A 27,714-nucleotide genomic window follows, 5' to 3' on the forward strand; every position below is an offset into this window, starting at 1 on the left:
GGGCGGGCGGGTCCCGCCGCGATCCCGGTTCGAGCCCAGCCCAGCCCGGCCCGGCCCGGCCCGGCCCGGCCGCGATGAACGAGGCGGTGTCGCGGCAAACGCGGGAGACCCTGGGGCAGGTGATCCGCAAGCCGCCGCTCACCGACGCGCTGCTGAGCAAGCCGCCCTTCCGCTACCTGCACGACCTGATCAGTGAGGTGGGTGTGTGGGGCTGAGGCGGCCGGGGCGCCGCGGGCCTCCCCCGGTGTGTGGGGCGTGCCCGGAGCGCCGCGTAAATCACGGGGGTTTGGGGTGGGAAAGGCACCTGAAGCGGTAGGAAAAGGGTTAGGTGGGGTTTTGGGAAGGAATTGTTGCCTGTGAGGGTGGGGAGACCCTGGTACAGGGTGCCCGGAGAAGCTGTGGGTGCCCCTGGAAGTGTCCCAGGTTGGACACTGGGGCTTGGAGCAGCTTGGAATAGGGAAATATCACAGAATCCCGGAATGGCTGAGGTTGGGAAAGCCCCCGTGGTGTCTGAGTCCAGGCTGTGCCCGATGCCCACCGTGAGCACTGAGGGCCACGGCCAGGCCTTCCCTGGGCACCTCACTGAGCACCCGAGAAGAACACATCCTGCTGCCACACAAGGCTTACTGAGCTTTAAATGTGCTTCCCTTACCCCGTTTCTTCTGTTTTTTAGGTGATCAGAGTGACTGGTTTTCTGAGAGGACTTTACACAGATTTCGAGCTGAAGTCAGACAATGTCAAGGTGGGTGCGAGACTTCCTTATTTATTTCGTTTTCAGTGTTTTTTTGCAACTTGCCACAAGGTCCTTTTGGTCTTTTCTGTGTTTAGCGCTAAGGAGCTGTTGTTATTTTTGTGAAGAAGTTGTTAAAGTTTCTGCCTGTGGGTTATATTATGCTTTCCATGGGGTGAACACCCATAGATTTGTGTGCAGATTTTTGGTTTTAAAGAGTCTTGTGGTCTCTCAAGAGAATCCATGGCCCTAAACTTATTACTCTACATATTTGTGTGTATGTACAAACAGATACATATATGGTACATAGATATATACATTAAATATCTATATAATCAGATATTAAATATCTGTGTTTAATATCCCAGGACTTACCTGTCTAGGATATGCATTCCACAGGAGCTTTATTGCAGTATAAAACTGGCTGATTACTGAAAGAGGAGGTTAATACTATAACTGAAAACTCCTTTTCTTAAGTCCAAGGGTGACTTTATTCTCTGTTTGCTGCTTTCCCCTGGTTTTTGGCTGAGCTGATGCCGAGTTCCCCAACTCCCAGCCTGATCTGGGAGCTTTGGTTGCTGATTCCTGGCAAACAAAGCAGTTTTTGTGTGTTGCCATTTAGGCAGCTGATCCCATGGTGTTTGTTTAACATAGCAACTGAAGTGTGAGCTCTGACTTCTCATCCCTCCAGCCAGTTCTTGCACGTTTTAGTCACTGATTACTGCGTGTGTTTATTGCTGTGACTGCTCCTACTGCTGTCAGGATAACTAAAATTAAGTAATTTATAACTGACTTGTTGGTTTTTCTGATAGTGTCCTCGTTGGCCCAAAAAGCAGATTTCCCAGCAGCTCCTGAGCAGGTCTTTGCTGCATCTACCTGTGCTGCTACCTCTCTGAGAATTTCTTTCACAAATTTCTTTCACAGCCCATGAGTCCATGGGGTTTTCCAGAGCTCAGGCAGAGGAGAGCAAAATCCTGGAGTGTGGGGGAAAATGTCTCAACCTTGAGTTCCTCTTCCCAAAACTGGTCAGGAGGAAGACTTGGCTGCTTCCTTGCTGTGATCTCTTTTGGAGTTGTAGAAGATCAGGAGAATAATTTATGTCTGAGTAATCAATAGGAGCGAGCTGTAAGGACTGAAATCATGAAGATTCCTTAATTGTGAGAACTTCTGTGAAATTTCACTTGGCTTTGCTTTATTTGGTCTCTTATTTTTTATTTCTGAGTTTATGTAATCACTGGAAGACATCATCTTTATTGAAGGGCAGTTGGGGCAGGTTGTTTGTGAAGTATAATTGTGAAACTAAAACAAACATGACAATACTTGTGGAGATAAAAGTTTCTCTTAATTGTTCTTTTACCAGGATAAGGATTCCAAAATCAACTTCCTTCAGAAGGCCATCGATGCTGTTGTGATGGTGACAGGAGAGCCACTGTCAGTGAAACCAGCACGAGTTGTGGCTGGACACGAGCCTGAGAAAACCAATGAATTCCTGCAGGCAATTGGGAAGTGCTGCTTGAACAAGGTAGGACAAAATTATACAGATTTCATGCACACAGGGAACAGGGACAGGAGGAGAGGCTGGGCCAGGGCAGGCTCAGGGTGGACACCAGCAGGAATTTCTGCATGGAAAGGGTGCTCAGGGATTGAAGGGGCTGCCCAGGGCAGTCAGGAGTCCCCATCACTGGAGGTGTCCAAGGAACACCTGGATGTGGCACTCAGTGCTCTGGGCTGGGGACAAGGTGGGCATCAGGCACAGCTTGGACTCGATGACCTTGGAGGTCTTGTCCAACCCAAATGATTCTGTGCCTTAATTACCCCTCTGCTGGCATTAATTGCACAGCAGAAACATTTTGTCACCCCTGGGTAACAGCAGGTAGAGAGTTCATGATCTTTAGCAAGAGTTTGAGCCAGCTTCCCACACAAATGCATTCTGAATATTAAGGATTTTATCATTCACTGTTGTTCACTTTATTTGTTTGTCTTGTAATAGCATTTATTAGATTGGAAGCACAAAATGAAACTCCAGAACCTTTAAAATTTTGGGATACAGATGCATTACTTATACAACCAGTTGCTCACCTTTGGCTTTATCTCCTTTCAGTCAGATCTCTTAATTGTGCAATGAAAGTAATTTTCCACTGTGCTTTTTTTGGTTATGGAAATACAATAGTGGAGAAATTTGATAATTGGTTAAAAACAACTGCAGGGGCTACTCTTACACAGAAACATTGCATTCTTTCATGGAATTGTTATGTTTTTACACTGAATTGTTACATTCTTAAAATAATAGTTACTACATGAATTATTGAATGAAACAATTTACTCATTTCAGTGGTGTTTTTCTGTTCCTTGCAGCTGTCCAGTGATGCTGCTGTAAAAAGGGTCTTGGCTGGGGAAAAAGCTGATGCTAAAGGGAAACCTCCCCTCTCTAAACCTCGACATAAAGAAAGCAGAGAGCCCAAAGCAGAAGAACAAAAAAGCCATAAGGATAAAGAGGTAGCAATTGCATTTTTTGGGGGGTGCTGGGGTACCATGATATATTTGTTTGGGGTATTTTTAGCTTTTTTGTGTTTGTAGAGTCAGTGTGTGATTGAGTTGCCACGTGTTGGAGTTAATTTTTAGTGTTTGCTTTCGTTTTAGAGCAGGAGAGACACTGAAATTAAAGACAGAAGCCCCAGCAGAGACAGAAAACCTAAAGGAGATTTGAAAGAGAGCAGAGAAAGAGAAAAGGAGAGGGATAAACAGAAGAATAATGAAGAGAGGCCCAAAGAACCTGAAAGAGATACCTCAAAGGAAGGAGAAAAACAAGAGAAAGAAGGAGGCAAAAGCAGAATCACCAAGCAAGGAAGAGAAACAGAAAAATCCAGAGGAAAAGGAGACCCAGAGCGAGGAGAGGACCTCAGGCATGATAAAGGCCAGGAAAGAGAGAAAAGACATGAAGGAGGAAGAGAAAAGGACAGGCTGAAAGGAAGAGACAAAGACAAGGCCAGGGATAGAGAAGTAGAGAAAGACAGAGAGAGAAGAAGAGATCGGGACAGAGAAAAAGATGGGGAGCATCTCAAGGAACACGGGAAGGAGAAAGCAGAGAAAAAGGTAATTGAAATGTTATTTTGGGGAAGAACTTTCCCCATGGTGTGGTTGGGACTGTGTTTGTTCCAGTGGCCTTCCATGTTTGTATTCCTGCTCATCCAGCAGGAAGGGACCCTGTTCCAAACACCTCCCAGGCTGCTCCAAGCCTGATGTCCAGCCTGGCCTTGGGCACTTCCAGAGATCCCAGGGGCAGCCACAGCTGCTCTGGGCATCCTGTGCCAGGGCCTGCCCACCCTCCCAGGGCAGAATTTATTCCCAATATCCCATCCATCCCTGCCCTCTGGCAGTGGGAAGCCATTCCTCGTGTCCTGTCACTCCAGGCCCTTATCCAAGCCCCTCTCCACCTTTCTTGTTGGCTCCCTTCAGGTGCTGGAGTGCATTCTCAGAGTTGGGATTGAATGGTTTTTAAGGTCCCTTCCAGCCCAAATCAGTTTAGGATTCCTGGATATTCTAAGGATTATATAGGCCCTAAACTGCCCTGAGAGCCGCCTCTTCATTGCCTTTCTTTTTGTTACTCTTCTATTTCCTCATCCTCTAAATACTTTCTGTTCTGCCTTTCTGTTCTGTTGGTAGAAATTCAGGATCAATGGGCACCAATAATGCTTCTCCTGAATCTAAACCTGTTCATTTCTTTCCAGCCCTCAGATTCTGAAGAATCCCTGCACAGAAAACCACAGAGGCCAACTAAAGACAGCAAGTGCCAGCCAGACACTGAGGTTAGTAGTGGAGGAGATAGGAATAACCAAAGTGTTGCATTTTGATTTGGGAATCTGCTCAAAAACAATGTAGGGTTGAAAGGTGGGTAAATGGCAAGTTTTAGGGCTGGGAAATACATGAAATAGATGTTTCCCTGGGATTTTTTGTTGTTTATTTATTAAAAATTTCTCTGAGCCTGGACAAAAAAAAAAAAGTCTACTCAATTTATTTTATTTTGCAGATTTTTTTCTGTGTATTCATATTTTGAACACTTCTTAGGATCACAGACTGCTTTGGGTTGGGAGGAACCTCAGAGCTCATCCCTTCCAGCCCCCTGCCATGAGTTTTCTTTATTCCTCAGAATCTTTCCTGGAAAGCTGATAGGTTTTTTGTATTTGTTTTTGAGTTTTAGCAGAAGTGACTGTTGTGGAAGGAAAAGGAGTCCAGTGTTGTTTCAGGGTCCATGGTTTGCAGCTGGAAGAGCAGCTCAGTGCCTCTGCACAGGAGCTGCTGCTTGTGTCACCACTGTGCCTCCATCTGCTGCTTCCTGATGACCTGAGGCAATTTGGGGAATTATGGAGCCACGTGGCCAAATGTTTAAAGAGTTTAGAGAGACTTCAGTAAATGAACCTAAAGCAGCACAGGCTGAGGAAAAACCAGGCAGGATCCCAACTCTAGCAGGAGTCTCTGGGCCCACTGTCATTATTGTGTCTTCCCCCATGAGATGACAAATTTATGGCTCTTCCTTGACTCCAGTCCAACCAAACTCTTTAAGTTATTGGCACTGGGAGGGAGAGCTTATAAAAGAGGAGGTTTTTTGGTTTTTTTTTTTTTTTTAGCCTCCAGCAAATATTCATGGCCAAGCCAAACTTCCTGCAAATTTGGTCTCTAATGGAAATTCTGAGCCTCATCCCAAGCTCTCATCATGCTCTTGGGCACCACAATAATGCAGCGGGGCAGTAAAGTTTCATTTCCCCTCCTAAGTGCTTTTGGGAGGGATTCCAAGGCTTTGGAATGATTACCTGAAATCCAGAGGACATTCCTGCCTCTGCCTGCCTGCGTAACAGGGGAGGCTGCTCGTTTCTGGGATGATGAAAACACAAACCTGAGAGCAGAGCATGGCAAATGTCATCATTTTAAAGCTGGGGAAGGGAGAGGTGACATGAAAATCATGCCCAGTGAATTTTGGGAGCTGAGATAGCTGCACAAAGTGATTTAGAGGAAATTCCAGCAGGAAATCATTGGAAATTGCATCTCCTGGACTGGGGCTGATCTTCTGGTCCTCCCAGGAGTTTCCCAGCCTTTATTTTCAGGGATTTACCCCAATTTAACCACTGTGGCTCCACCTGAGTCATGTGGCAGGGAAACACATGGATTCAGAAGAAGGCAAACAACTTTCTGTGCACATGAAGGATTATGAATCCTATTTTGTGGTCTCTGCTGCAGAATTAACAAATCCTCAGCATCTCTCTTTAGCTTTTTATATATATTTTTTCTGTAGATAGTTACAGAATATACCTGTTCACTATAATGGAAGTGAAACAGTTTGAGGCAGTACCCAGCAAGTCAGCCACTGTTTTTCCCCCTCAGGATTAATCTCTTTACCTTTTTACTGCATTTACTTTAGAGAACAGATAATTTAGATTTTTTTTTTTTTTTTTTAGTATTCTACATGTACAGCAAAGCTGTCACTTAAAGTTTAGTCCCTGACTTTGCTTGCAAATCTCAGTTTTTCTTGCTGCTGATTATTGATGCCAGCTTTCAAATCTACTTAAGGCTGACTTTTTTTTGTAATTTAAATGTAATTTTTCTGTTGCTAAAGGAACTCTTTGTGTTACCCAGTGTGCAGTGGTCATCACATGGGTATCCATAATTTTCTGGAGCTAGAAGAAAGCAGGGATAAGTAGGAATTTAGAGACATTTGGCTACCACATGGCAATCAGAAGCTGCCTCAAGGCTGGCTCTTGCATCCTGCAGTTTGGGATCAGGGTTGAGTCATGTTCTGTTCACTCTCAGTCCATCTCAGGGAAAAATCAGATTTAAAATGGCCTTTTGGACCTTCTAAATAATGAAGATCATTTTTGTTTAGACTTGACAAGAGGTGGGGGAGGTCACAGAGCATCTGGTGCTGGAAGTGGCTGCAGAACAGGTAAATCATTTCCCCCTGAGGCCAAACACCTTGGAGAAGTCTCTTCCATGTTTCCCATGGCAGCTGGAGCTCTTGGCTAAAGCTTTCTGCAATATCCTGTCATTTCTGGCCACTTGCAGAATGGGTTTGAATTTGCCCTGAAAACCCTATTGCTCTGGAAGTAAGTGGTCACTTAAGCAGCCTCTAAGTCCTGCCTAATGAACTTCTGTTCCTCTTGGAACTTCGACAGGTTATGTAATGAACTGTGGAATTAAAAAAAGGACAGCAGAGAGAATCACTTCATGGAAATCTGCAGGACATGGCTAAAGCATTTCTGTTCTGGAGCTGGGAATGTCCCTCTCTCTTTGGTGCCACTGCATCAGAAACCATCCTTTAAACTGCTTTAAAACCAGAGATTTTCCTCATCTCTTTGTGTTTGAGCAGTTCTAATTTGCAGGATCTAATACCAACAGAACATCATCTTGTGAGATTTTAGGTGAGGACAAGAGAATTGATTGATATTTTCCTAATAAATCTTATCAGCACAGCGCTCAAACTGGCCTCAGCAAGTGGGAATCTTCCCTTGAACATGGTTTTACTTACATAAAATTACACCTGCACACTTTCTGTTGTAGAGATGGAAAGATACCTCCTGGCACTGTGGATTTAATTAGAAGAAAAGTACTGTGGAGGGTTGGTGGAATGAAATTGCTGTTCACAGACTTAATTCTTATTTATTATTAGAGAGCCATCAGTAGAGCTGATGAATTAGAGGGGGGAATCACGGTGGCTTATTTTGTAATGAGCTCTGAAACACCAGCAAACATTTTCTTCTGTCTTGAAGTGAAATTCAGCCTCTTTAAAGGTTAATAATGAGGACAAAGCAGCAGCCTGGATGGTTTGCAGAAGGCTCTGGATCCTCTCCACGTGGAAACATAATTACTCAGGACTGGGAAGCGTGCGTGCATCCATCAAGGATTCTGCTGTAATGTGTTTTTCCAGCATGGTGTGAGATGAAGTGCAAGATTTCCCTTTAATGGCTCTGGTGGCTGCTTTTCAAAGTCTTGAAGGGGAATAACCTCTTTTATCTCCCTTTGGAAAGCCCCCCCAATCATAAATATTGTGGGCTTTCTGTTTTGGTGTGCTGCCATAGTGAGTAAATGTCAGCTTTCACCCTGCACCTGCTGCCAGGCTGCACATGTGGCTCCACAAAAATTGTGTTTGTAGCCACATAAATAAATGACCAAATCCCCTCTTGCAGCAGCCTCAGCACCTATTGGCAGCCCCCTCCCCACCTGTGCTAATAATGACCTCACCCAGAGAGCTGCTGGGGCTGCAGTGTGCCAGATGTGCTCCTGATGGGGTAGGAGCTTTCTTTTCCCTCCTTCTGTAGTGTTGGGTTTGTGGAGGTTATTAGGGAGAATTAAAATTAAGATGAACCACTTCAAGATTGGAATTCTGTCTGGTTTTCCTTAGAACGCGCCAGAATTTGTAAAGGGGAAAACACTTCTGGTGGAAGGATTCCCTGCCCAGGCCAGGGGGTGGAAGGGGATGAGCTTTAAGGTCCCCTCTACTCAAACTGTTCTTTGATAACAAAAAAATGGCAGAATTTGTGATTTTCAGGTTATCACTGGAGGTGTTTTTCCAACCTTAATGATGATCAACAGGGCTGACAGAAAATCTTGTGTGAAAACTGGGGGAAAAAAAAGGCACAAAAGGAAGGAGATCTCAGGAGGTGTTAAATGTATTTCAGGATTTGGGATGTTAGGCAGGATTTTTATCCAGGGAAGTTGCCATTTAAGTAATGGACTGGGCAAACCTGGGAGCACAATTTTTTAAATCCTTGCTTCTCTTTTCTCTTTTTGTCTCTTTTGTCTTCTCTTACATCTAAAAGATTTTGCAGCAGGTTGAAGAGGAGCTGTGTGTCTGATGCAGCTGAAACACAGAGGTGATTGTAGGAATCATCCTCCTTTTTATAACTTTTTTATTCCACAAGGATATGGATACTCTTAGTTCCCATTTGGAAGTTGTTTTTCCATCAGATAAGTTCATGTGAAAGAAAACAGCTGGCATTTATCCAGGAAAAAATACCCACAGGCTGTGAGGGAAATAAACTCAATGTAAACGTGGGGATCAATTCTTGGGTCAATATTTGCTCTGTATAATACTTAGAAAAGCAACACAAGGAAGTAGATTTTAGATATAATGATATAATATTTAGATCTACTGTTATATAAATTTCTGGCCTTTTATTGTTTTGTTTTGTTTTTTTCCAGAATGAAACTCCTGCAAGGATATCAAAGCAGCCTTCAGTAAAAGCATCAAGGCATCCCTCCAAGCCTGGAGGAGAAGGTAACCACAGGGAGGATATTGTTATTTCTATCAGATATGCTGCAGGGTTATTGAGTAGGAATAGCAGAAATACTGAAATATCCCTGTTTATGATTGCCAGGGTTTGGTTTGTACTCCCAGCTTGCATTTGTGAATCCAAGAGGCAATTTTCCTGCCTGGATTTGGGATATAGGAAGTGAGATTCAGTTCAGTTTGCTCTCCTTCCCATGCACAGTTGCAGACAGAAATTCAGCCTGCCTTTGGTAATTTCTGTGTAATTACTCTCTAAACGAGCTTTTGGACTTGTCTGCAACTATTTCTGACAAGTAACATTTGTTAAATGTTTACAGCAGAGCACAGTGAAGGTTGAAATGGTTTTAATTTGGTTTAATAGACAGTTGGTCCAGGCTTTCCAAATAAATTATTTCTCTGTGGAGGTGCTTCCCTGCAATTATGATGTTGCACTTAATGTTAATTTCATTAAGCTGTTGTTAAATGGCTAATTCTGCTAACTCCCCACGTTTTCCTCAAGCTGGTTTTTCCCTAAGTTGTACCTTCCCTTAAAGCTGTCCCTTAAGCTTTTCCCCTCCCTTTGTTTTAGGCCCTTCCCTGCCTATCAAGGCAACTCTGCCTCTCTTTCCCTGCCTGTCAAAGTGATCCTGCCCTTGTTCCTTGCCTGTCAAGGCAACACTGCCCTTTTTCCTGAATGTTCCCTGCCAGGTGTTTCACCCCTGATTGAAACAGCCACGTGGAACTCCCCTAGTCCATGAGGCCCCATTGGCCCAGGTGTCTTTTCCCCTCTCCTGCCCCTATCCTGATTGATCCCATAGTGCTCCACCCTTTGAACCCCACTATTGGTTGGTTTTCTGCATCCACTCCCTGATTTCTAGCTGCATCTAACCCCTTGCAGTGAGCTATTTGGGGCTTTTCTGCCTTACCCCCTTCACCTGGAGCAAACTTTCCCCGTGGAACCTCGAGTCAAAGAGCCTCCTCCTTCCTCCTTTGCCTGCTCCCTGCTGTGGCTGTAGCAGCCTGCATTGCAGAGCTTGCAACTCTTCAGGTTCAGCTGGGGACCAACCCCAGTCCCCAGCTGTGGGCACACCCCAATCCCCAGCTGTTCCCCACTCCTGTCGTGTTCAGAGCTAGCCCAGGTTCTGGTGGCTCCAGCATTATGTCACCAACTTCTGTAGTTCAGCCTTTAAATCTTGTGTTTACATACTGACTGGAAAGTGGATTGTCTTCAGAATATCCCAAATATTGCACATCAGGATGAAGGAATCCTAGCTTAGCACTGCCATCCCTTTGTGTAGGAAAACAAGAGGAAGAACCTGGAGAAACCACTGGAAAAGGAACAAAAGTGGCTTGTACCAGAGCTCAGACAGCAGCAGTGGAACTGCCATTTCTGTTTGTATTTCAGTGCCTTTTCCCCCTCCTCTTATTTTGTGATTGATGCTTATTTCCTTTCAGTGCTTTGTGCCCCTGGTATTTTAATCCTAAGGAAGAAGAATAAAAGAATAAATCACTTTATGTTTCCATTCAGAAGATTCAGTGACACCTGTGAATTGATGCCTATTAAAAACAGCCAGTTTTGGTTAAAAATTGGTGCATGAAAATCTTCATGCACTTAATTTTCCAATCTCATTATTAATAATTTATATAAAGAGATCATGTGTTGCTGGATGTCTTCCCAAGTTCCCACTTTTTTTTTTTGGATTTCTGTTTTAGGTTTCCATGTGTCTGAGGCAAAATACTGGAGTTATATCAGTCCTGCTTTCAGGATAATGAGTAGCCTTGTTTGGGCACTTTAAATACGTTGGAAACCCCTGTGTGTCTGTTAATTTAGGAGCCTCATTCAAGTTGGTGCTAGAAAATTGAAATTTTTATGTCACATCTCCTGTGCTGTGAACTCTGAGTAATTTGGCAGCTGAAAAACCCCTGTCTGGATTCCATTAAAACTGCAGCCTTATTTTACTACTTAGTGATCCTTAGCTGATCCTATAACTTCTTTTATTTCTCAAAATTTCAGTATTTGTTTTATATGGCACTAAACTGTAAGGACCAGACACACTATATTTATGGGATTGTCCCTTTAACACCAGAATCCAGCTTTCCTGATAAGTTTAATACAGGGAATGACTTTAGGGTGAGTATTTTAAAATACTCCTTTTTCCCTGATGCTGCACTCAAACTGTAGTTTATTAGAGCCAGGAATATTTAGGGGCATTACTCCTCTTTCTTTTCTGACACAGTGGGCTTGCCACAGGACAATAATCCAGAGCGTTGGAAAACTTTCTGGAGCTGTGCTGATGCATGTTGTACACTGGGTGATGATGATCAGAGCTTTCTATTTTATCTTATATTAATTGGAAATAAATCAATGTACAACAGGAGGGAATGTCTCTTCTCTGTGGGCAGATAAATTATAGAGGTTTATACTGAATATTTCAGCTTCCAGTTCAGTCAGCATTCATTTAAAAACTCTTTGTGCAGCTTGAATGTGATTTATTGACACTGAAGAGGGTTTATTAAACTAGGGTAGCCCTTAAAGAAGTCCTAGCAGGTATTTAGCATGGCTTTTTATTTTGAATTTTTATTGGCTCTTTGGTTTCATTTGACTATAAACTGTTCTGTTACAGGAGCTGTGGACACGAGGAGCATGGCAGATGGGATTTCAGAGGATGGTGCTGCTGAGCTGCAGGAAAAAAATGAACCAGACCTTGCAGAAAAACAGAAGGGTAGGGAAAGTTAAAGTGTGGCTGCCATGGAAAGCCCAGCTGGAGTGTTTGGGTCAAATCCATGCAACTAAATGATGTGAGGAGGGTGATTTACACTTAATCCAAATGCTGCTGTGTGCTTTAATCACATCTCATTCATGAAAAATGTCCATCCCCTGATAAAGCAATTACTTTTATTTTCCTTTTCCTATTCTTCTGTTTTCCAAGAGGCAAATGCTGCACCTGAATCCCTTGGTGACTTGTTCTCTGTAAGAAGGGAATCTTTGCACGCTGCCTTTTTGTGCAACTATTTGGGAGTCTCAGTGTTTGCATTTTACAGGATTCCAGAGGAAAATTCCATTCCTGCATTTTTTCTTACTCCTCCATTCCCCACCCCCCCCCCCCCCCAGCTGGATATAGCTCCCGAGACATGGATGTGGATCCAGCTACAACACACACAGAGCCATGGAAGCAAAGTGCAGGAGGAGGAGCTGAAATTGCAGCAACAAGCTGCATTTTTGTTCTCTCCAGCTGCAGATGCTTGAGCTGGTTGGGAGGATGGATCCCATGGATGTGGGAGGTGTTCCCAGCCCACCTTTGGCCTCCAGGGCCTCATGGCTGTGGCAGCCTAATGAAATATGGATAGGTGGCCAAGACATTTGTGTGACCTTCCCCAGCTGGGAGAACTTCCATGCGAATTCCCTTTCATCTCTTGGAGCTGTCTTGTCCTTTGGAATGCATCTGGGGTGGAAAACAAATTTATGCTATAATTGGGATGGATGTAAGAGGAGTACCCCCAGGTTCATTATGGATTTGGGCCGGATCCCCTGGTGGTTTAAGAACCAAATATTCCAGATCAGAAGAATTATGAAGGTTGGAAAAGATCTCCAAAATCATCAAGTCCAACCTTTACCATCAAGCTCAACCTTTATTTTATTGGCTGATCTTGTTTTTCAGCTCGATTCACCAAGGCATTGTAAACCCCTCATTTTTTAGGTTCAGGACCTTTAAGATCCAAATCCAAGCCGTTCTGTGAGCCCAGGATTATAAAACATCATTTATTAGCTGAAGTGAACTGATTTTCCTGGATCTTTTAGAGCATTATTTCTGTCTGTTTCAGTTATATTTTGTTGCAGAGCAATGAGGCTCTGTATCCCAATTTTCCTGGCTCTGGGAGTAGTTCCCAGGTTTTGAATGTAATTCCTGTTGTGTAGCTCATACCTAACTTGATCAGATTGCAGAATAAATAGAACTTTTCTAAAAAATCAGCTTATGTGTTATTTACAGATTAATTTGCAAGAGACTCAATAACATTCCAGTGATGAAATACCAGCAGCAAACATAGTTGAAAATTTTTAACAGAAAAAAAAGTGGTTTTTTAATAAATCAGCCCTTCTCTAGTGCTTTTTGGGCATTTTATGATGTATTATGGAATTTTTGCACATAATTGGGCTGAGTTCAGATGCTTTGAGAAGACTTTACTCAAGGAGTGGCCACCACCTCAACCAAGAATCCCAGCAGGGGAAGATACGAGGTTAAGGGAAACAAAAGCATTGAGTGAGATGATGTAATTTTCACAGAGGGGGGAATTTCACAATATTAAGAAACTTATAAAAATGAACAAATTTTAGTGGTTTTTTTTCAGTGCAGTGCTAAGATTCCAAATACTGTCATAAAAAACTGAGGTTTTCCTGGCCCAGCTAAGCCCCAGTTTTATGGTGTTTTGTTTAATAGAAAGAGAAGTGGAGAACACAGCTCCTGACAAGACTGAAAATGAGGAAGCACCTCGTGATGTCCCACCTCGGCCTGCCCAAAGGTGTGTTTCCATCCTTTCTTCCCTTCTCAATCCAGAAACTGCTCCATGGAGGAAAATTTTTTAGCAAAATTTTTGAGGAGAACATTGCATTTCCTCTGTGCATTCCGTAAGGATGGCGTTATGGAGGAGGTGAACTTGCTTTTCAGTTTGAATGTTTGAGGTTCTTTTTTTCTTTGCTCAGCAAAGGCTTGTGTTGCTGTGTTATTGTATTTGCAGGCACCCCTGTGGCAGGGAGGAACGATGGATCTGACTCCATGTTCTAATTTATTACTTTATGATACTATATTATATTGAAGAATGCTATACTATACTAAAGAATGCAGAAAGGACACTTACTGGATGCTAAAAGATAACAATGAAAACTGGTGACTCTCTCCAGAGTCTCAACCCTGACTGCCAAAGAGCCAAAACAGCTCACAGCTGAATGCACTGAAACAATCACCTGTGGGTGAACAATCTCCAAACACATTCCACATGAGCACAGCACAGGAGAAGCAAATGAGAGAAGAATTGTTTTCCTTTTCTCTGAGGCTCCTCAGCTTCCCAGGAGAACAATCCTGGGTGAAGGGATTTTCAGGGCCTCTGAATGCCACACTGTGTCCCTTGTGAAGGTGATTTTTTCCCTGTTCCTGCTGTTCTTGCAGACGGATTCCCCGTCCTGGCAGCGCGAGGCCGGCGCCCCCGCGAGTGAAACATCAGGAGAGCACTGAGCTCTTAACCCCAGAAAGGTGAGGGATGAGGGAGATGCAGAGGGGGGTGTTCCTTGGAGCACACCCTTCCCAGCTCCTCTGGCATCACCAGTTTGGGATGGTCCCCTCATGGTGGAGTTTCCATCCCTGGAGTGTCCAAGGAAGGCCTGGGGTGGCGCTCAGTGCTCTGGGTGGGGATTGCTCACAGGTTGGATTTGAAGAGCTTTTCCAGCCTCAGTGATTCTGGGATTCTGTGATGTGTGATGGCTTTTAGCTGAGTTTAGTTTGTTCTGGTAGATCTCAGTCCTTCCATTCATTCCCCTGTTCCCTGTGTCCCTGACAGGAGCGGCAGCGCTAAAGCGGCCCCGAGCGTGCTCAGGGATCAGCAGGTTTCTGATGAGGAGGACGAGCAGTTCGTGGTGGAGACAGCAGGGCCCCTGCCAGAGATGCCAAAGGTCTGCTCCTGTTGCAGCTGACTTTTTCCATATTTTGTTTGGAATGTCCAGCCTAGAGAGGAGAAGGCTCCAGGGACACCTCAGAGCCCCTGGCAGGGCCTGAAGGGGCTCCAGGAGAGCTGGAGAGGGACTGGGGACAAGGGATGGAGGGACAGGGCACAGGGAATGGCTCCCACTGCCAGAGGGCAGGGATGGATGGGAGATTGGGAAGGGATTGGTCCCTATGAGGCTGGGCAGGCCCTGGCACAGGGTGCCCAGAGCAGCTGGGGCTGCCCCTGGATCCCTGGCAGTGCCCAAGGGCAGGTTGGATGGAGCACCCTGGGACAGTGGAAGTTGTCTCTGCCCACTGCAGGGGATGGAATGGGATGAGCATTAAGGTCCCTTCCCACCCAAACCATTCCATGATTCCCTGACTTGTTGAAATATCCTCCAGCTGAATATTTCTGAATAGTTCCATATTACAGCAATGTCAACTTTTTGCAACTAAAGCTCTCTTCCTGCATGTGTAGGAGCCAGAAGTGGAGCTGGTTGAGGATCAAAAGCATGGTACGTTTGCTTTTATGTGTATTTGTACAGATCTAGAATCAAGGCTTGGGTTAAACCAAGTGCTGAACACTCAAAGTGCTGAACAGAGCACTAAAAACCCTCCTGAGGGAAGGAGTTTGCAACGTTTGCAGGAAAACCAACTTATTTACCCAGGCTTGTTTTCCTGTGCAGCTGGATTTAAAACTGTGTTAAGGACACGTTTTCTATGCATCCTCAATGTCAGCAGGATTTAAAATTCTGCATAAAGCTCATAAATTAACATTTCTTCAAGTGTCAGGTACAGCTTGTCAGCTCTGAGATATGAGGTTGGATTTAAAGACAAATTCTAGAAAAGCTTGGGTATTTGACACACAAATGCCTTGTGTGTGTTTAAAATACAAAATGAAATGCTGTTTATGTTGCTCTAAAAATTGTCTGCATTAAAAAAACAAAACAGTTGGGTTTTATTTTATTGTCTGAATGTTTGAAACTGTTAAGTATCCATCAATGCTTAGAAAAATCCTGGTTTTTCAACAGGTGGGCTGGTGAAAAGAATCCTAGAAACAAAGAAAGATTATGAGGCGTCACAGAAATCATCACAGACCACAGACAGGGTGAGGTGGCAATGGCCTTCAAAGAACTGGGAGATGACATGTTGTAATTGCTTTTCCTTTGCTTTAAATGTGTTTTATTCCATCTGTGATCAAGCTTTTCTCTGTCATATCTTGCCTTGCTTATGTGATTTTTTTCCACAGTTGAGAAGGGGAAAGTAGGTTTTGTTTTTGCTGAGTTTTGTAGGGTTTTTTGTTGTTCTGCTCACTTAGAAAGTGTGTGGCAAGGATCTAGCAGTGATCACAAACCAGAAGCAAAAGTCTGATCCCCCATATTTGAGTGTCTTCCTGTTGAAACAGAGAGCTCTGGCTTTGTCTGCCTTGCAGAGCTCCTGGTATGAGAGGCAGCAAAGGCAGAACACTGAGATGGACTCTCTAATCCCATAGAAAGTTTCTAAATCCATTTTGATGTGCTGGGGAGAGGCACTGAGGCACTGCAGTGATAAAAGTCTCATAAAACTAGACAAGTGCATGATGTTTTGGGGAGGTGAATGCATTCCATGGGCTCTTACATCTTCCAATCACATTTATTTTAATCCTAATTCAGTATCTTAGGGTTTTCCTACATGTATGCTTTGCAAGAATGGTTTGTAGTGTTTGAGAGCAGCTGTTCACAGAGCTCTGGGAAATCGTGGTGACTCCTGAAGACTCTGGAAGCAGACTCCTGTCTGCCTCTTCTGGCTTTCCTTTCTTTTCCAGCACATTGAGGAAGTTGGGATGGCAGATCTGACTCTTGGGGGAGTGTCCTCCTTTCTGGAGTTTGGGATTGCCTGAGATCCGGGCCTGGAAGAAAATTCCTTTCATGTATTGCAAGGGCTGTGGTTGAGGAGCCCAGGTAGGGTTAGGTGGGATATTGGGAATTGGGAATTGTTCCCTGGCAGGGTGGGCAGGCCCTGGCACAGGGTGCCCAGAGCAGCTGTGGCTGCCCCTGGATCCCTGGCAGTGCCCAAGGCCAGGCTGGAGCAGCCTGGGACAGTGGGAGGTGTCCCTGCCATGGCAGGGGTGGCACTGGATGGGCTTTAAGGTTCCTTCCAGCCTGAACTTCTCTGGGATAATTCTAGAACTGAAGTAACTGAATCCTTCTAAAAAGAGGAAAACACCTTTAGATTGGTGCCCACAATCTGTTAGGAGTGGTTTTAGCTTTACCCAGCTTGCTGAATTCCATCCATTTGTTAGAAATGTGCTTCTTGTGGTGGCTGTGGTCTCTGAAACACCTCTGGCTGCTTGGCATGAGATTATCCAATGGGAAGATTTGCCTGCTTGGTGAAATTCTGCCTTTAGAGAATTGTTTGGAGACAAAGAAGGGTTCCAGGTTGATTCTGGAGTTTCTGCAGCAGCTCCAAAGCTCATTCCTGAGCTGGCACTTGAGCCCAAGCCATGTAGCTGTCCCTGTTCCCAGGTTTATAACTAGATGGTGCTGTTGGATCATCAGTTCCCAGCTCAGTTTGGGAAGAGCATTAGGAGTTCATTAGTGCTGGCTCTCAGCACTCCCTCACCCTGGGCTGCCCTCTTTGGTGGTGTGTCCTGTCCAGCACTGGGCATGGAACAGGATAATGGGGGAGGATTTACACAATCACATGGATTTCAAGCTCAGGAAGCTTCCTCTGGTGTCTGTGCTACATTTTCTGGTTGGGTTTTTTCCATGACTGAGAGTAACAAGCTGAAGCAGTCCCTTTTTAACCCCTTAAATATTCTTAAATGGCCAATTGTGACCCTCCACAATCACCATTGAGTCCCTTTGCTGGTTTTCAGCCCCTGAAACATTCATTCAGCACTTGTTTGGCTTTTGTTGCACTTTTGAAGCCCTGCTCTGCGTTAGCAGCGCCGAGAATAGAGCAACTAATTCTGGAAAAAAACCTGCTGACTTCCTAGTCCATCACATGGAAACCTGCCCCAGCTCCTGGAATACCATGGGACTGCCTGGCCAAGCAGCTGCTTGCTACTGCAGGAGGTTCCTCTGTGCTCCTGCTCTTCAGAGTGTGGTGTGGGAGTGCTTGGGATTCAGGCAGGAGTGAGGTTCTGCTGAAATTGTGATCCAGACAGGAGTGTGGTGGTTCTGAAATTGTGATCCAGAGAGAAATCTGGTTCTGAAATTGTGATCCAGACAGGAGTGTGGTGGTTCTGAAATTGTGATCCAGAGAGGAGTGTGGTTCTGAAACTGTGATCCAGACAGGAGTGTGGTTCTCCTGAAATTGGGATCCAGACAGGAGTGTGGTTCTCCTGAAATTGGGATCCAGACAGGAGTGTGGTTCTGAAATTGTGATCCAGAGGGGAATCTAGTTCTGAAATTGTGATCCACAGAGAAGTGTGGTTTTCCTGGAATTGGGATCCAGACAGGAGTGTGGTGGTTCTGAAATTGTGATCCAGAGAGGAGTGTGGTGGTTCTGAAATTGTGATCCAGAGAGGAGTGTGGTGGTTCTGAAATTGTGATCCAGAGAGGAGTGTGGTTCTCCTGAAATTGGGATCCAGACAGGAGTGTGGTTCTCCTGAAACTGTGATCCAGACAGGAGTGTGGTTCCCCTGAAATTGTGATCCAGAGAGGAATCTAGTTCTGAATATGTGATCCACAGAGAAGTGTGGTTTTCCTAAAATTGTGATCCAGAGGAGTCCAGTTCTGAAATTGTGATCCAGAGGGAAGTGTGATTTTCCTGAAATCCTGATCCAGACAGGACTCTAGTTCTGAAATTGTGTTCCAGAGGGAAGTGTGGTTCCCCTGAAATTGGGATCCAGACAGGAGTCTAGTTCTGAAATTGTGATCTAGAGGGAAGTGTGATGTTCTTGAAATCCTGATCCACAGAGAAGTGTGGTTCTCCTGAAATTGCGATCCACAGGTAAATGTGGTTTTCCTGAAATTGTGATCCAGAGGGAAGTGTGATTTTCCTGAAATCCTGATCCAGAAAAGTGTCATTTTCCTGAAATTGTGATCCAGAGAAGAGTCTAGTTCTGAAATTGTGATCCAGAGAGGGGTGGTGTTCTCCTCAGATAAGGGTGTGATCCACAGATAAGGGTGGTTTTCCTGAAATTGTGATCCAGAGAGAAGTGTAGCTTTCCTGACAGCAGAGTTGAACGGAAAAGATGATTAAAAATGCTTGGAGTGTGTGACAGGCACTTGACAGTTGAGCAACAAGAGCTGGAGACACAGCTGAATCCTGGGAGATGATTTTAGGGAATGGAGTTGCTGTGAAAGTAAAAGTTAAAAAAAAAAAAAAACAAACAAATTTTCAACATGGCCTTGCCTCTGGGAATGGTTCTCTGTCTATTTAATTTGTTTTCCATCAAACTCTCCAGAAATATCTTCTGCATCAGGATGCAACTGTATTCCAAACTCTGTTGTGCATCACAGAGGAAAATTAAGTGTACTGTTATATATTTGGAGTAAGGTATCCAAAAATCCAGGGAATACTTGAAAGAAAACTTGCTTTGGGAAATTCCATCTTCCCTCTATCTGTCACTAGAATGTTCATCTTCCCTCATTTTATTCAACTATTCAATACATCCAAAAGAAATGAAATATTTTCCCACTTCTATTCATTAAAGCCTTGATCTTCTGCCAGTTGGGAAAATGAAGAGGGAAAAAACAGCAGGCTGAGTGCTGGAACTTTTGGTTAATACATTATTAACTCCAGTATTCAGCAAAAAAAATGATCAATGGATCCACCTGATTTATTGGGGATTAATCAGCCAGAAATGAGGTGAAGTTGGTGGATTAATGCTTAATCCAAATGTAATGCTGGTGCCCTCTCAGGGATGTTTCACACCTTCCAGCTGCTGATGCCTGAGGAACATTTATTTACGTTAAAAACATTCCTCCAAAACCCTTTCTGTGCTGTGTTTCCCAAACATGCATTTGCTTTTTAAGGAGTTTTAATAAAGGAGAACAGGGGAGAAGGAAAGAAAACTGGGACTTTCATCATCTAGGTTTTGCATGTGCAGAAACTTAAAATAATATACACAATTTTGAGGTCAAACAAAGGGGTCATTCTGAAAATACACAAGATTTTTGCTGCCTTGATTAGCTGTGTTCAGCCTAACAAATTCCTAAAAAAACTTCCTAAATGTATTTGTTTAGAGTCTAAGCCTCTAATGTCAACCAGAGAAAGAAACAGATGTTCCATTTTGTATTCCACTTCATTTATTTGACGTGTGGAAAAACGTAGGCAGGTTATTAAATAGCTGAAGCAAGTGGGATAACAGAATTCCCATCTTTGCACTAGCAAAAGGGCTTCAGAAAAGCAGCAGCTTGGAGGCTTCTGGGAGGAACAAGTGCTATTGAATGGCTCAGCACCTGGGCAATATTAACTTGAATTACCAGTGTGGCACATGATGCACTTCAGAGCTCAGGCCAGATCTAATCAGTGCTGATTCTGGTTTTTTGAAGAGCTGCAGGTCACTGCTTTTTACATGAATCCATCAGCTGCACATCTGGGTGTGCCCTCCAGGCCCTGCAGGGAATGTGCTGTGTTCAGCAGCTGCAGTCAGAAATGCCAGCACTTAGGGATTTGGGGAGGCTCATCCTTCCCACCGCAGCATCCTGCCAGCTTGGTGTGTCCTCAGGAATGCAGACAGGGAAATGGAGGAGGAGTTAGCCATGGAAAGGTTTTCACCTCTGTCACATCTCTGTGCATGGTGATGTGATGCTAACTCAGTGGGACATCTCTGGTGCAAGCACACAGTTCCTCCAAAATCGGGTTTTTAAGCCAGCAGCTGAGCGGCACAGGATGGAGGGAGTGTGTGCTCCAGGGTCCTTACACTGCTCCCAGCTCTAGGGAACAAAAAATGTGCCCCAAAAATGTGCCCCCCGAGCAGTTGTGCTGCGAGCTGTGAACACAGGAACAGGGCTCTGGCCACTCTGGGGATAATCCGGGTGTCAGGGCTCCTTTGTGCCCCACACCATGGAATTCCTGTCCTGTGGGTGCACTGTGAATCCAAGTGAGACAGCAGAGGGATCTGTGGGCACAAAGGATGTGTAAAAGTGGTGAGGCAGCTGTGGCTGCCCCCAGGAGAGGTGCAGTGTGGAAAGGACCCAGCACAGGGCCTGTCACGTCTTTCAAGGTGCTGGGGCAGAGCCTGGGGGGAGGGAAGTTGTTTAATACAAGGAGCAGGTTTATTCCAGGTCCTTTTTCACCAGGAAAGGTGCTCTTTGAGCAGGAAGAGGTTCTGGACAGGGAGGGTGAGGAGGGAGGGAAGGCTGGGCAGAACTGGCACCAGTGTGGCATCGTGGGTGAATGAATGTGCTCTGCTGTCACTGATTTCAGCTGGAATCATCTCCTGCCTTGTCTTTGGCTCAGGATTCACAGGGCTGGAGCCCCTCTGCTCTGGGAGAGCTGGGGGGGCTCACCTGGAGAGGAGAAGGCTTCAGGCAGAGCTCAGAGCCCCTGGCAGGGCCTGAAGGGGCTCCAGGAGAGCTGGAGAGGGACTGGGGACAAGGATGGAGGGACAGGACACAGGGAATGGCTCCCACTGCCAGAGGGCAGGGATGGATGGGATATTGGGAATTGGGAATTGTTCCCTGGCAGGGTGGGCAGGCCCTGGCACAGGGTGCCCAGAGCAGCTGGGGCTGCCCCTGGATCCCTGGCAGTGCCCAAGGCCAGGTTGGACACTGGGGCTGGAGCAGCCTGGGACAGTGGGAGGTGTCCCTGCCAGGGCAGAGGTGGCCCTGGATGGGCTTTGAGGTCCCTTCCAAGCCAGACCATTCCATGAATCTATTATTTTGCTTTGTGTGCTGATTGCTGCCCCAAATACAGGAGATTTTGGGAACTGACTTGTCCCCAGGCAAGAGGAGTGGGTGTGTGGGCTGGAGTGGGTGTTGATCAACAGGTGAAAAGTCCAGCTCATTTTGGAAAGGTTGTGTATGAACTTCAGTTAATGTGGAAAGCCACCACCTTCAAAAAAAAAAAAAAAAAAAAAAAGAGGTTGAAAAAGCTCTCTTGAAAGAGCCATTCTTTTATTTTCTTGTGGAGCCTTCCAGCTCAGGAGCAGGTCAGGCTGACTCTGGGAAGTGCAGTGATAAAGAACATTGTGTCTCCAGCTCCTTGGCCTGTGCCTGAACCCCATACCTGGCATCAGCAGAAAAAGCATCCTGTTCATTTGAAATGCTTTAACATTTACTGTTTCCCCCCTGGTTCTGTGAAAGAGGTTCTTATGGGGATCCCTGGTGGATAGTTACAATATACTTAAAACACAGACTCTGTAAAAACCAGGAAAAGAAAACACCCTTTATGATCAAAAAATAGCTTTATACAATAAAAAAAGCACCCCACCTTGTTGGTTTTGCACTGGATATATCCCAGTTACTTGTCCAAAATGAAGTTTCTGCCCTGTCCTTGTAGAAAGAGGTGGGGGGAAGTGGTGGAGCTCAATAAAACTGTGATTACTTGGGTCTGTTTTCCTAGTGGGACATAATAGTGGTGTTAAAAGGGGCTGTAGAAACTATTGAAATGCTTGATGGATGCCTGTACTAATTTGATTGATATTTAAAAGCCTGTTGATTAAAAAAAAGAAACAAAGGGGAAGGTGTATAAAAGTAAGCAAATGCTGTTTCTTGAAATTCTGGTGGCTGCTGGAGCCTGGTTGATAATTTCCACCTTCTTGATTAAAAAAGAAAATTCCTGCTTTCAGATTTCTCAGGTGGCTGCCCCAGAGAACGTGAGTCCACGTTGTGCTCTGCTCCCATTGAGGTAATGGGAAAAGCAGCCTTTTTCCAGGAATCCAAAGCAAACATTTCTCTTGGTGGCTCATGAAAAACACGGAGGAAAGGAAACGTGTTGGGCCTACAGAAGTGATCCAGCCTTTTCCACGGGGATAATTTATTGATTCTGGGGCTGTTGGGAAAGGAGAGTTGCTTGGGGTGTAGGGCCTGATGAAAAAGCCTGGAAGAATTTGGGTTCTGGCTGAAAATCTCGCGTTCCACGTTTGTGCAGAGTGAGCAGAGGTGGCACTCGGGGCTCGTACCGCCCACGTCGCCGGCTGGGGGAAACCTCCTGCCATCCTTGCAGAGATTTTAACCCATAGCTGCAACTGTGGAGCTGGGAACAGCCTCTCATGCATTTCTCTCCCCCTAATTATTTACAGTCAGCGTGAGTTGGCAAAGCCTGAGAGTGTCACAGTGATAATTCTGAGCCTTGAGCTGCAGGACGTGGAATTGTGGCTGTCCCGTCCCTGGAATGTCCCAGGACAGCTTGGATGGGCCTGGAGCAACCTGCGATCGTGGAAGGTGTCCCTGCCCATGAATTGCCTTGGAACTGGATGGGCTTTGAGGTTCCTTCCCACCCAAACCACTCTGGGATTCTGGGATCATTAGCACAGGTGTTACTGAGCCAAAGAAAGAATGGATGGTGATTTTCACAGGTTGAGCTGCTGTGCCTTCTGGTTGGGAAATCTTCCTTGGGAGGAATTTTTTCTTGAAACTTGGGTGTTCTTACACCACTTCAGCATCATACGTGTTTCAAAGACACTAATTTTAATTTTTTTTTTTTTTAAGCAAGCCTATTGATGAACCTGTATGAATAGTATTTACTAAAATTTTCTTTCAAATCGTATTTTTTAGTGGTGTTACATTTCAGTTCCTGCAGTGCCAGTTGGCCTTGATGATCCTAAAGGTCTTCTCCAACCGTGATAATCCTGTAATTCCATGACTGACTTTGGATGGGATATTTTCTCCTTGGAATCTTACTATTGAAGTATTCAACTGCACAGAGGACATGCTGGAGTTACAGGGACACTGGAATTAATTTTCAGTGTTTACTAATGCCCCTTAAGGAACTGATTAATGAAAAATATTCCAATTTTTTTTTGGTTTTACTTGAGCTTTTCAAGCAGCTGTGCATTTTAGCCTGGAATATTTCAAATTGTGAGCTGGACCTGTGCAGATCTGTATATAGATATATTCTGTATCTAAAGCATACAATTCTGGCTTGCTTCTTTACTGAGTTGTGGGATTTTAATTTTGATTTCATTTTTTATTTTGATCCTACACTTCCCTGGGGAGGCAAGTGTGGCTGCTTGGTCTGCCTAGGTATCAGAGAGGTCATGCCAGCATTACAAGGATGAGAAAGAGAATCACAGAATCATTTGGCTTGGAAAGGGTCTCCAAGACCTTTGAATCCAGCCTGTTCCTGCTGCCCACCTTGTCACCAGCCCAGGGCACCGAGTGCCATGTCCAAGTTTTCCTTGGACACCTCCTGGGATGGGGATTCCACACCACCCTGGGCAGCTCATTCCAATCCCTGAGCACCCTTTCCATGCAGAAATTCCTCATGTCCAACCTGATCCTCCCCTGGCCCAGCCTGAGGCCGTTCCCTCTCCTCCTGTCCCTGTTCCCTGGAGCAGAGCCTGACCCCCCAGCTGTCCCCTCCTGGCAGGAGCTGTGCAGAGCCACAAGGGCCCCCTGAGCCTCCTTTGCTCCAGGCTGAGCCCCTTCCCAGCTCCCTCAGCCCCTTCCCTGGACACTCTCCAGCCCCTCAGTGTCCCTCTGGCTGTGAGTGCCCAGAACTGGCCCCAGCCCTGCAGGGGCCTCAGCAGTGCCAGCCCTGGGGACAGTCCCTGCCCTGGGGGTGTCACAGCCCTGTCACCAACACTGCCAGGGCCTTTTCCAGCTTCCCAGCTGCCCTTCCCTGAGCCTGCAGTGTCCCATGGGGTCGCAAGGAGCTGGCCCTTGGCCTCTCTGCCCATGGATCCCTCTGCAGCAGATCCACATCCCACCAGCTCTGTGTCTGCAGCTCCCTGAGGCTGCCCTCCATCCCCTCAGCCAGATCCCTGATAAAGATAAAATACCAAACAGAGCTGGGCCCAGTACTGAGCCCTGGGGAGCCCCACTGGTGACCAGTCCCAGCTGGACATGGCCACATTCCCCAGCCCTGTCTGGGCCAGGCCATCAGCCAGGTTTATCCCTTGAAGAGTGCACTTACCCAAAGCATGGACTGCCAGCTTTTCCTGCAGAATGCCTTGGGAAACATTCCAAAACTTGGCATTTGTTTGGAAAATAGAAATGAAGCAGGTTTTCACGCACCAACCCTCAGATAATGGACTGGCTGAGTCTTCTCCCTTCTGAGAGAGCTGGATGTGAAATAAATTCCTTATTTTTTGGCTGAGCCTTTGGATAATGGATGGCAGGGAGGAGAGTGGTGAGGGTTTGGAGGAGTGGTGAGGGTTAGGAAAAACAAGGGAATGGGATGTCTTCCTGGGAAGCTGCTGGAGCTGGTACAACTCTGCTGATGGACTGGAGGTGCTTGTCTGCATAGCTCACTTGCCAGCCCCACGTGGAAAATGCAGTGCTGTGGGCTGAGCCTTCCCTCTGGAAAGGAAAGAGGAGGAAAAGAGTCAGGATAGAGAGAGAAGGGTTTGAGATCACAGCCCTTCCATCCCAGAGGACAGCAGAGGCATGGATGGCTCCAGAAAAGCCCTGAATCCTGTGGTTGGTGTGGTGCAGTGAACACCTGCTGCTGGAGGGAGCCATGGCCTGGACAGGAGGGCTGTGATATTCCTAACAGCTCAGCCAGCTCTCCTGAGGTGACCTGGGCAGCCAAGGGCTCAGCTTCAGCAGCATTTGTCCCCTGAGCCCAGCTCCTGATGGAACCCCACAAACAGGAACCCCAGTACAGTCAGAAATGCAGCATTTCCTGCACCACGTGTGTGGCAGAGTGCGGGCAGCAGCCCCCAGCGAGGCTCAGCCTTCCCCTCAGACACATCCCTGCGTGTCCCCAGCCCTGCAGCCAGCCCAGGGCTGCTGAAGTGTGCTTGGCAGGAGGCCCTGCAGCCTCCAGAGCCAGCTGAGCAAACAGCCCAGCTCGCACAGGAAGGCAGGCAGTCAGGAGGGGGCAGGGGACAATTCCCTGTCCCAGCACTGCCACCTCTGTGTTCAGCAGGAATGGTGCCAGGCATGGGCTCGCCCTCTGGTTGGGGTGGCAGGGAAAGGCCTTTCTAGTTGTTTGGCATATAATAAATGAACAGAATTACTTCAAATAAACTCTACTTCAAGCTCTGTGTGTCTGGGTTTGGGAATTTGACCTGCAGGAGTGTTGGGAGGAAAGAAAAACGAGGTTGTTTTTTCTTCATGGGGGAGAAAATCCCAGCGGGCTTTTCCTTAATGGCTTTGCTGGAATAAGATTATTCCAGTGTATTAGCAGCGTGGCACCACTCTGCTCTTTTTACAGCATCCTTGTGCTCCTGCTGGCTTTGCCACTGGGGCAAACTCTGGATTTGACTTGCAGTGAGCTGAGAGGCCTCAGGAGCTGCACCACAGAGACTCTACTGGCTGCACATGAGGGAAGTAGCACAAGCCCAAATTCCTCTGGAGTAGTGGGGTTTATGGAGGCCACACCTGCAGGCTGTATGGTTTTACAGCCATGAACAGGAGTGCAGGGCAGGGAGTAACTATGGCTGTTACAGCCCTGAAGTGCTGCTGTCAGGAGCAGCATTAGGAGCTGGAGATCCAGATATGGACAGTGGAGGGAGAGAAGCATCTTGGAGGGGCTGATGCAGGGAACTCAGAGGAGGCTGTGCCCTGGAGCTCCCACACAGCAGCAGAACTTGATGCTGCTTTCAAAGCTTGTCCAGAAAGGGGTGGCTGCCCCATCCCTGAAAGTGTCCCAGGCCAGGCTGGACAGGACTTGGAGCAACCTGGGATAGCTGAAGGTGTCCCCGTCCATGGCAGGGGATGGGATGGGATAGGCTCTAAGATCCCTCCCAACCCAAACCATTCTGTGATTCCATGATTCTTCTCTTTCATTTCAAACTGGCATGAACACTTCTGCAGCTCATTCCTGTTTGCAGTCTCCAAACACCCTTCATTCAGCCTGCAGCCACATTTTTTCCTCATTCTGATGTTCCCCCTGTTTGTCCCTCCTGTTAGGAGAAGCCAATTGTCTCAGAAGCCTCCAGGAAGAGGGAGAGAGACTTGGTAGCCAAAGAGATCGAGAAGTTCCAGGGCTCCATTCAGACTGTGTGCCAGCACGTGCTCAGGCTGGGCAGGATGGTGGATTACATCCAGGAGGACATGGATGCCATGAGGAACGAGCTGCTGCTGTGGCGCCAGGAGAACCGGGAGCACGCCGAGGCTTTGCGCAGGGAGCAGAGGTGAGCGCGGCCAGGGGCAGCCGGGCTCCTCTCCTGGGACAGATTTTAGGGGCCCTTCAAACTTAGGAACAATGGAAATATTGAACCCAGAGCAGGACAGTTGTTGTGGTGGGAAGGAGAGTTGGTGAAACAGCTTTGGCTGTCTCACACCAGAACACGATGAATCCATCAGAGCACCCTGGCGTAGTGGAAGGTGTCCCTGCCCATGGCAGGGGCTGGGACTGGGTGGGCTTTAAGGTCCCAAATTTTGTGATTCCATGGAATACTTTGCAGCCTTTCAGGTATTGAAATGTATTTTCTCGGAGTGTTAAATAAGCTGAAGCAGCTTGAAAGCTTCCAACAACATGACGTTCCTTGTGTCTCTTCCAGCATCACAGACAGCACTCTGGAGCCACTGAAGGCTGAGCTGGCTGAGCTGGAGCAGCTGATGAAGGACCAGCAAGACAAGATCTGTGCTGCAAAAGCAAATAATCTAAGGAACGACGAAAAAATCCAGAGGATGATTCTTAGCATAAACCTGTCTTCAAGAAGGTGAAGAAGAGGGAAAAGAAATGAAAGGGCCTTAGGACTCACTGACTGACATTGCTACCAAAAAACCAAAACCCAAATAGCAGATATGCCTTGTTCAGATATAGAATGTTTAGGGACCAGAACCCTAAAAATGTTATGAAAAACTCTGTTACTGCATTGATTTTTAGATGTTGATATTATGCAGGATAAAATGATATTCACTTGAATGCTAAAGTTGCAGAGCTATTAAAAGAACTTTATTTGTTTAACTCTGAGCTGCTGTTTCTCACTTCCAGAGCCCCCTTTCCGTCCCTGGCCACGTCTGCTTTCCTGTCCTTATCTCCCC

At 46.0% G+C, this 27,714-nt stretch overlaps 1 protein-coding gene across 1 annotated transcript; it reads left to right on the top strand.

The window, feature by feature from the left end:
• On the top strand, positions 1–27,601 carry TRAF3IP1 (TRAF3 interacting protein 1). The gene is made up of 15 exons (XM_084209410.1): positions 1–197; positions 674–742; positions 2,091–2,252; positions 3,086–3,226; positions 3,371–3,823; positions 4,459–4,536; positions 8,921–8,996; positions 11,612–11,710; positions 13,424–13,505; positions 14,150–14,233; positions 14,538–14,649; positions 15,159–15,195; positions 15,712–15,788; positions 26,635–26,858; positions 27,228–27,601. Exons 1-15 carry the CDS (start codon positions 75–77, stop codon positions 27,391–27,393), a joined length of 1,983 nt encoding a protein of 660 aa, XP_084065536.1. The 5' UTR covers positions 1–74; the 3' UTR covers positions 27,394–27,601.
• The last annotated feature ends 113 nt before the right edge of the window (positions 27,602–27,714 follow it).

This window comes from Fringilla coelebs (genome assembly GCF_963513975.1).
Source record: "Fringilla coelebs genome assembly, chromosome: 7".
NCBI classification, from domain to species: Eukaryota; Metazoa; Chordata; class Aves; order Passeriformes; family Fringillidae; genus Fringilla; species Fringilla coelebs.

Bases quoted from the DNA above. Each gene is read 5' to 3' on its own strand.
- TRAF3IP1 (XM_084209410.1), top strand. From the start codon at position 75: ATGAACGAGGCGGTGTCGCGGCAAACGCGGGAGACCCTGGGGCAGGTG. The intron at 3,227-3,370 runs GTAGCAATTGCA...CTTTCGTTTTAG, and splicing joins AAAGCCATAAGGATAAAGAG to AGCAGGAGAGACACTGAAAT. The intron at 3,824-4,458 runs GTAATTGAAATG...ATTTCTTTCCAG, and splicing joins AGGAGAAAGCAGAGAAAAAG to CCCTCAGATTCTGAAGAATC.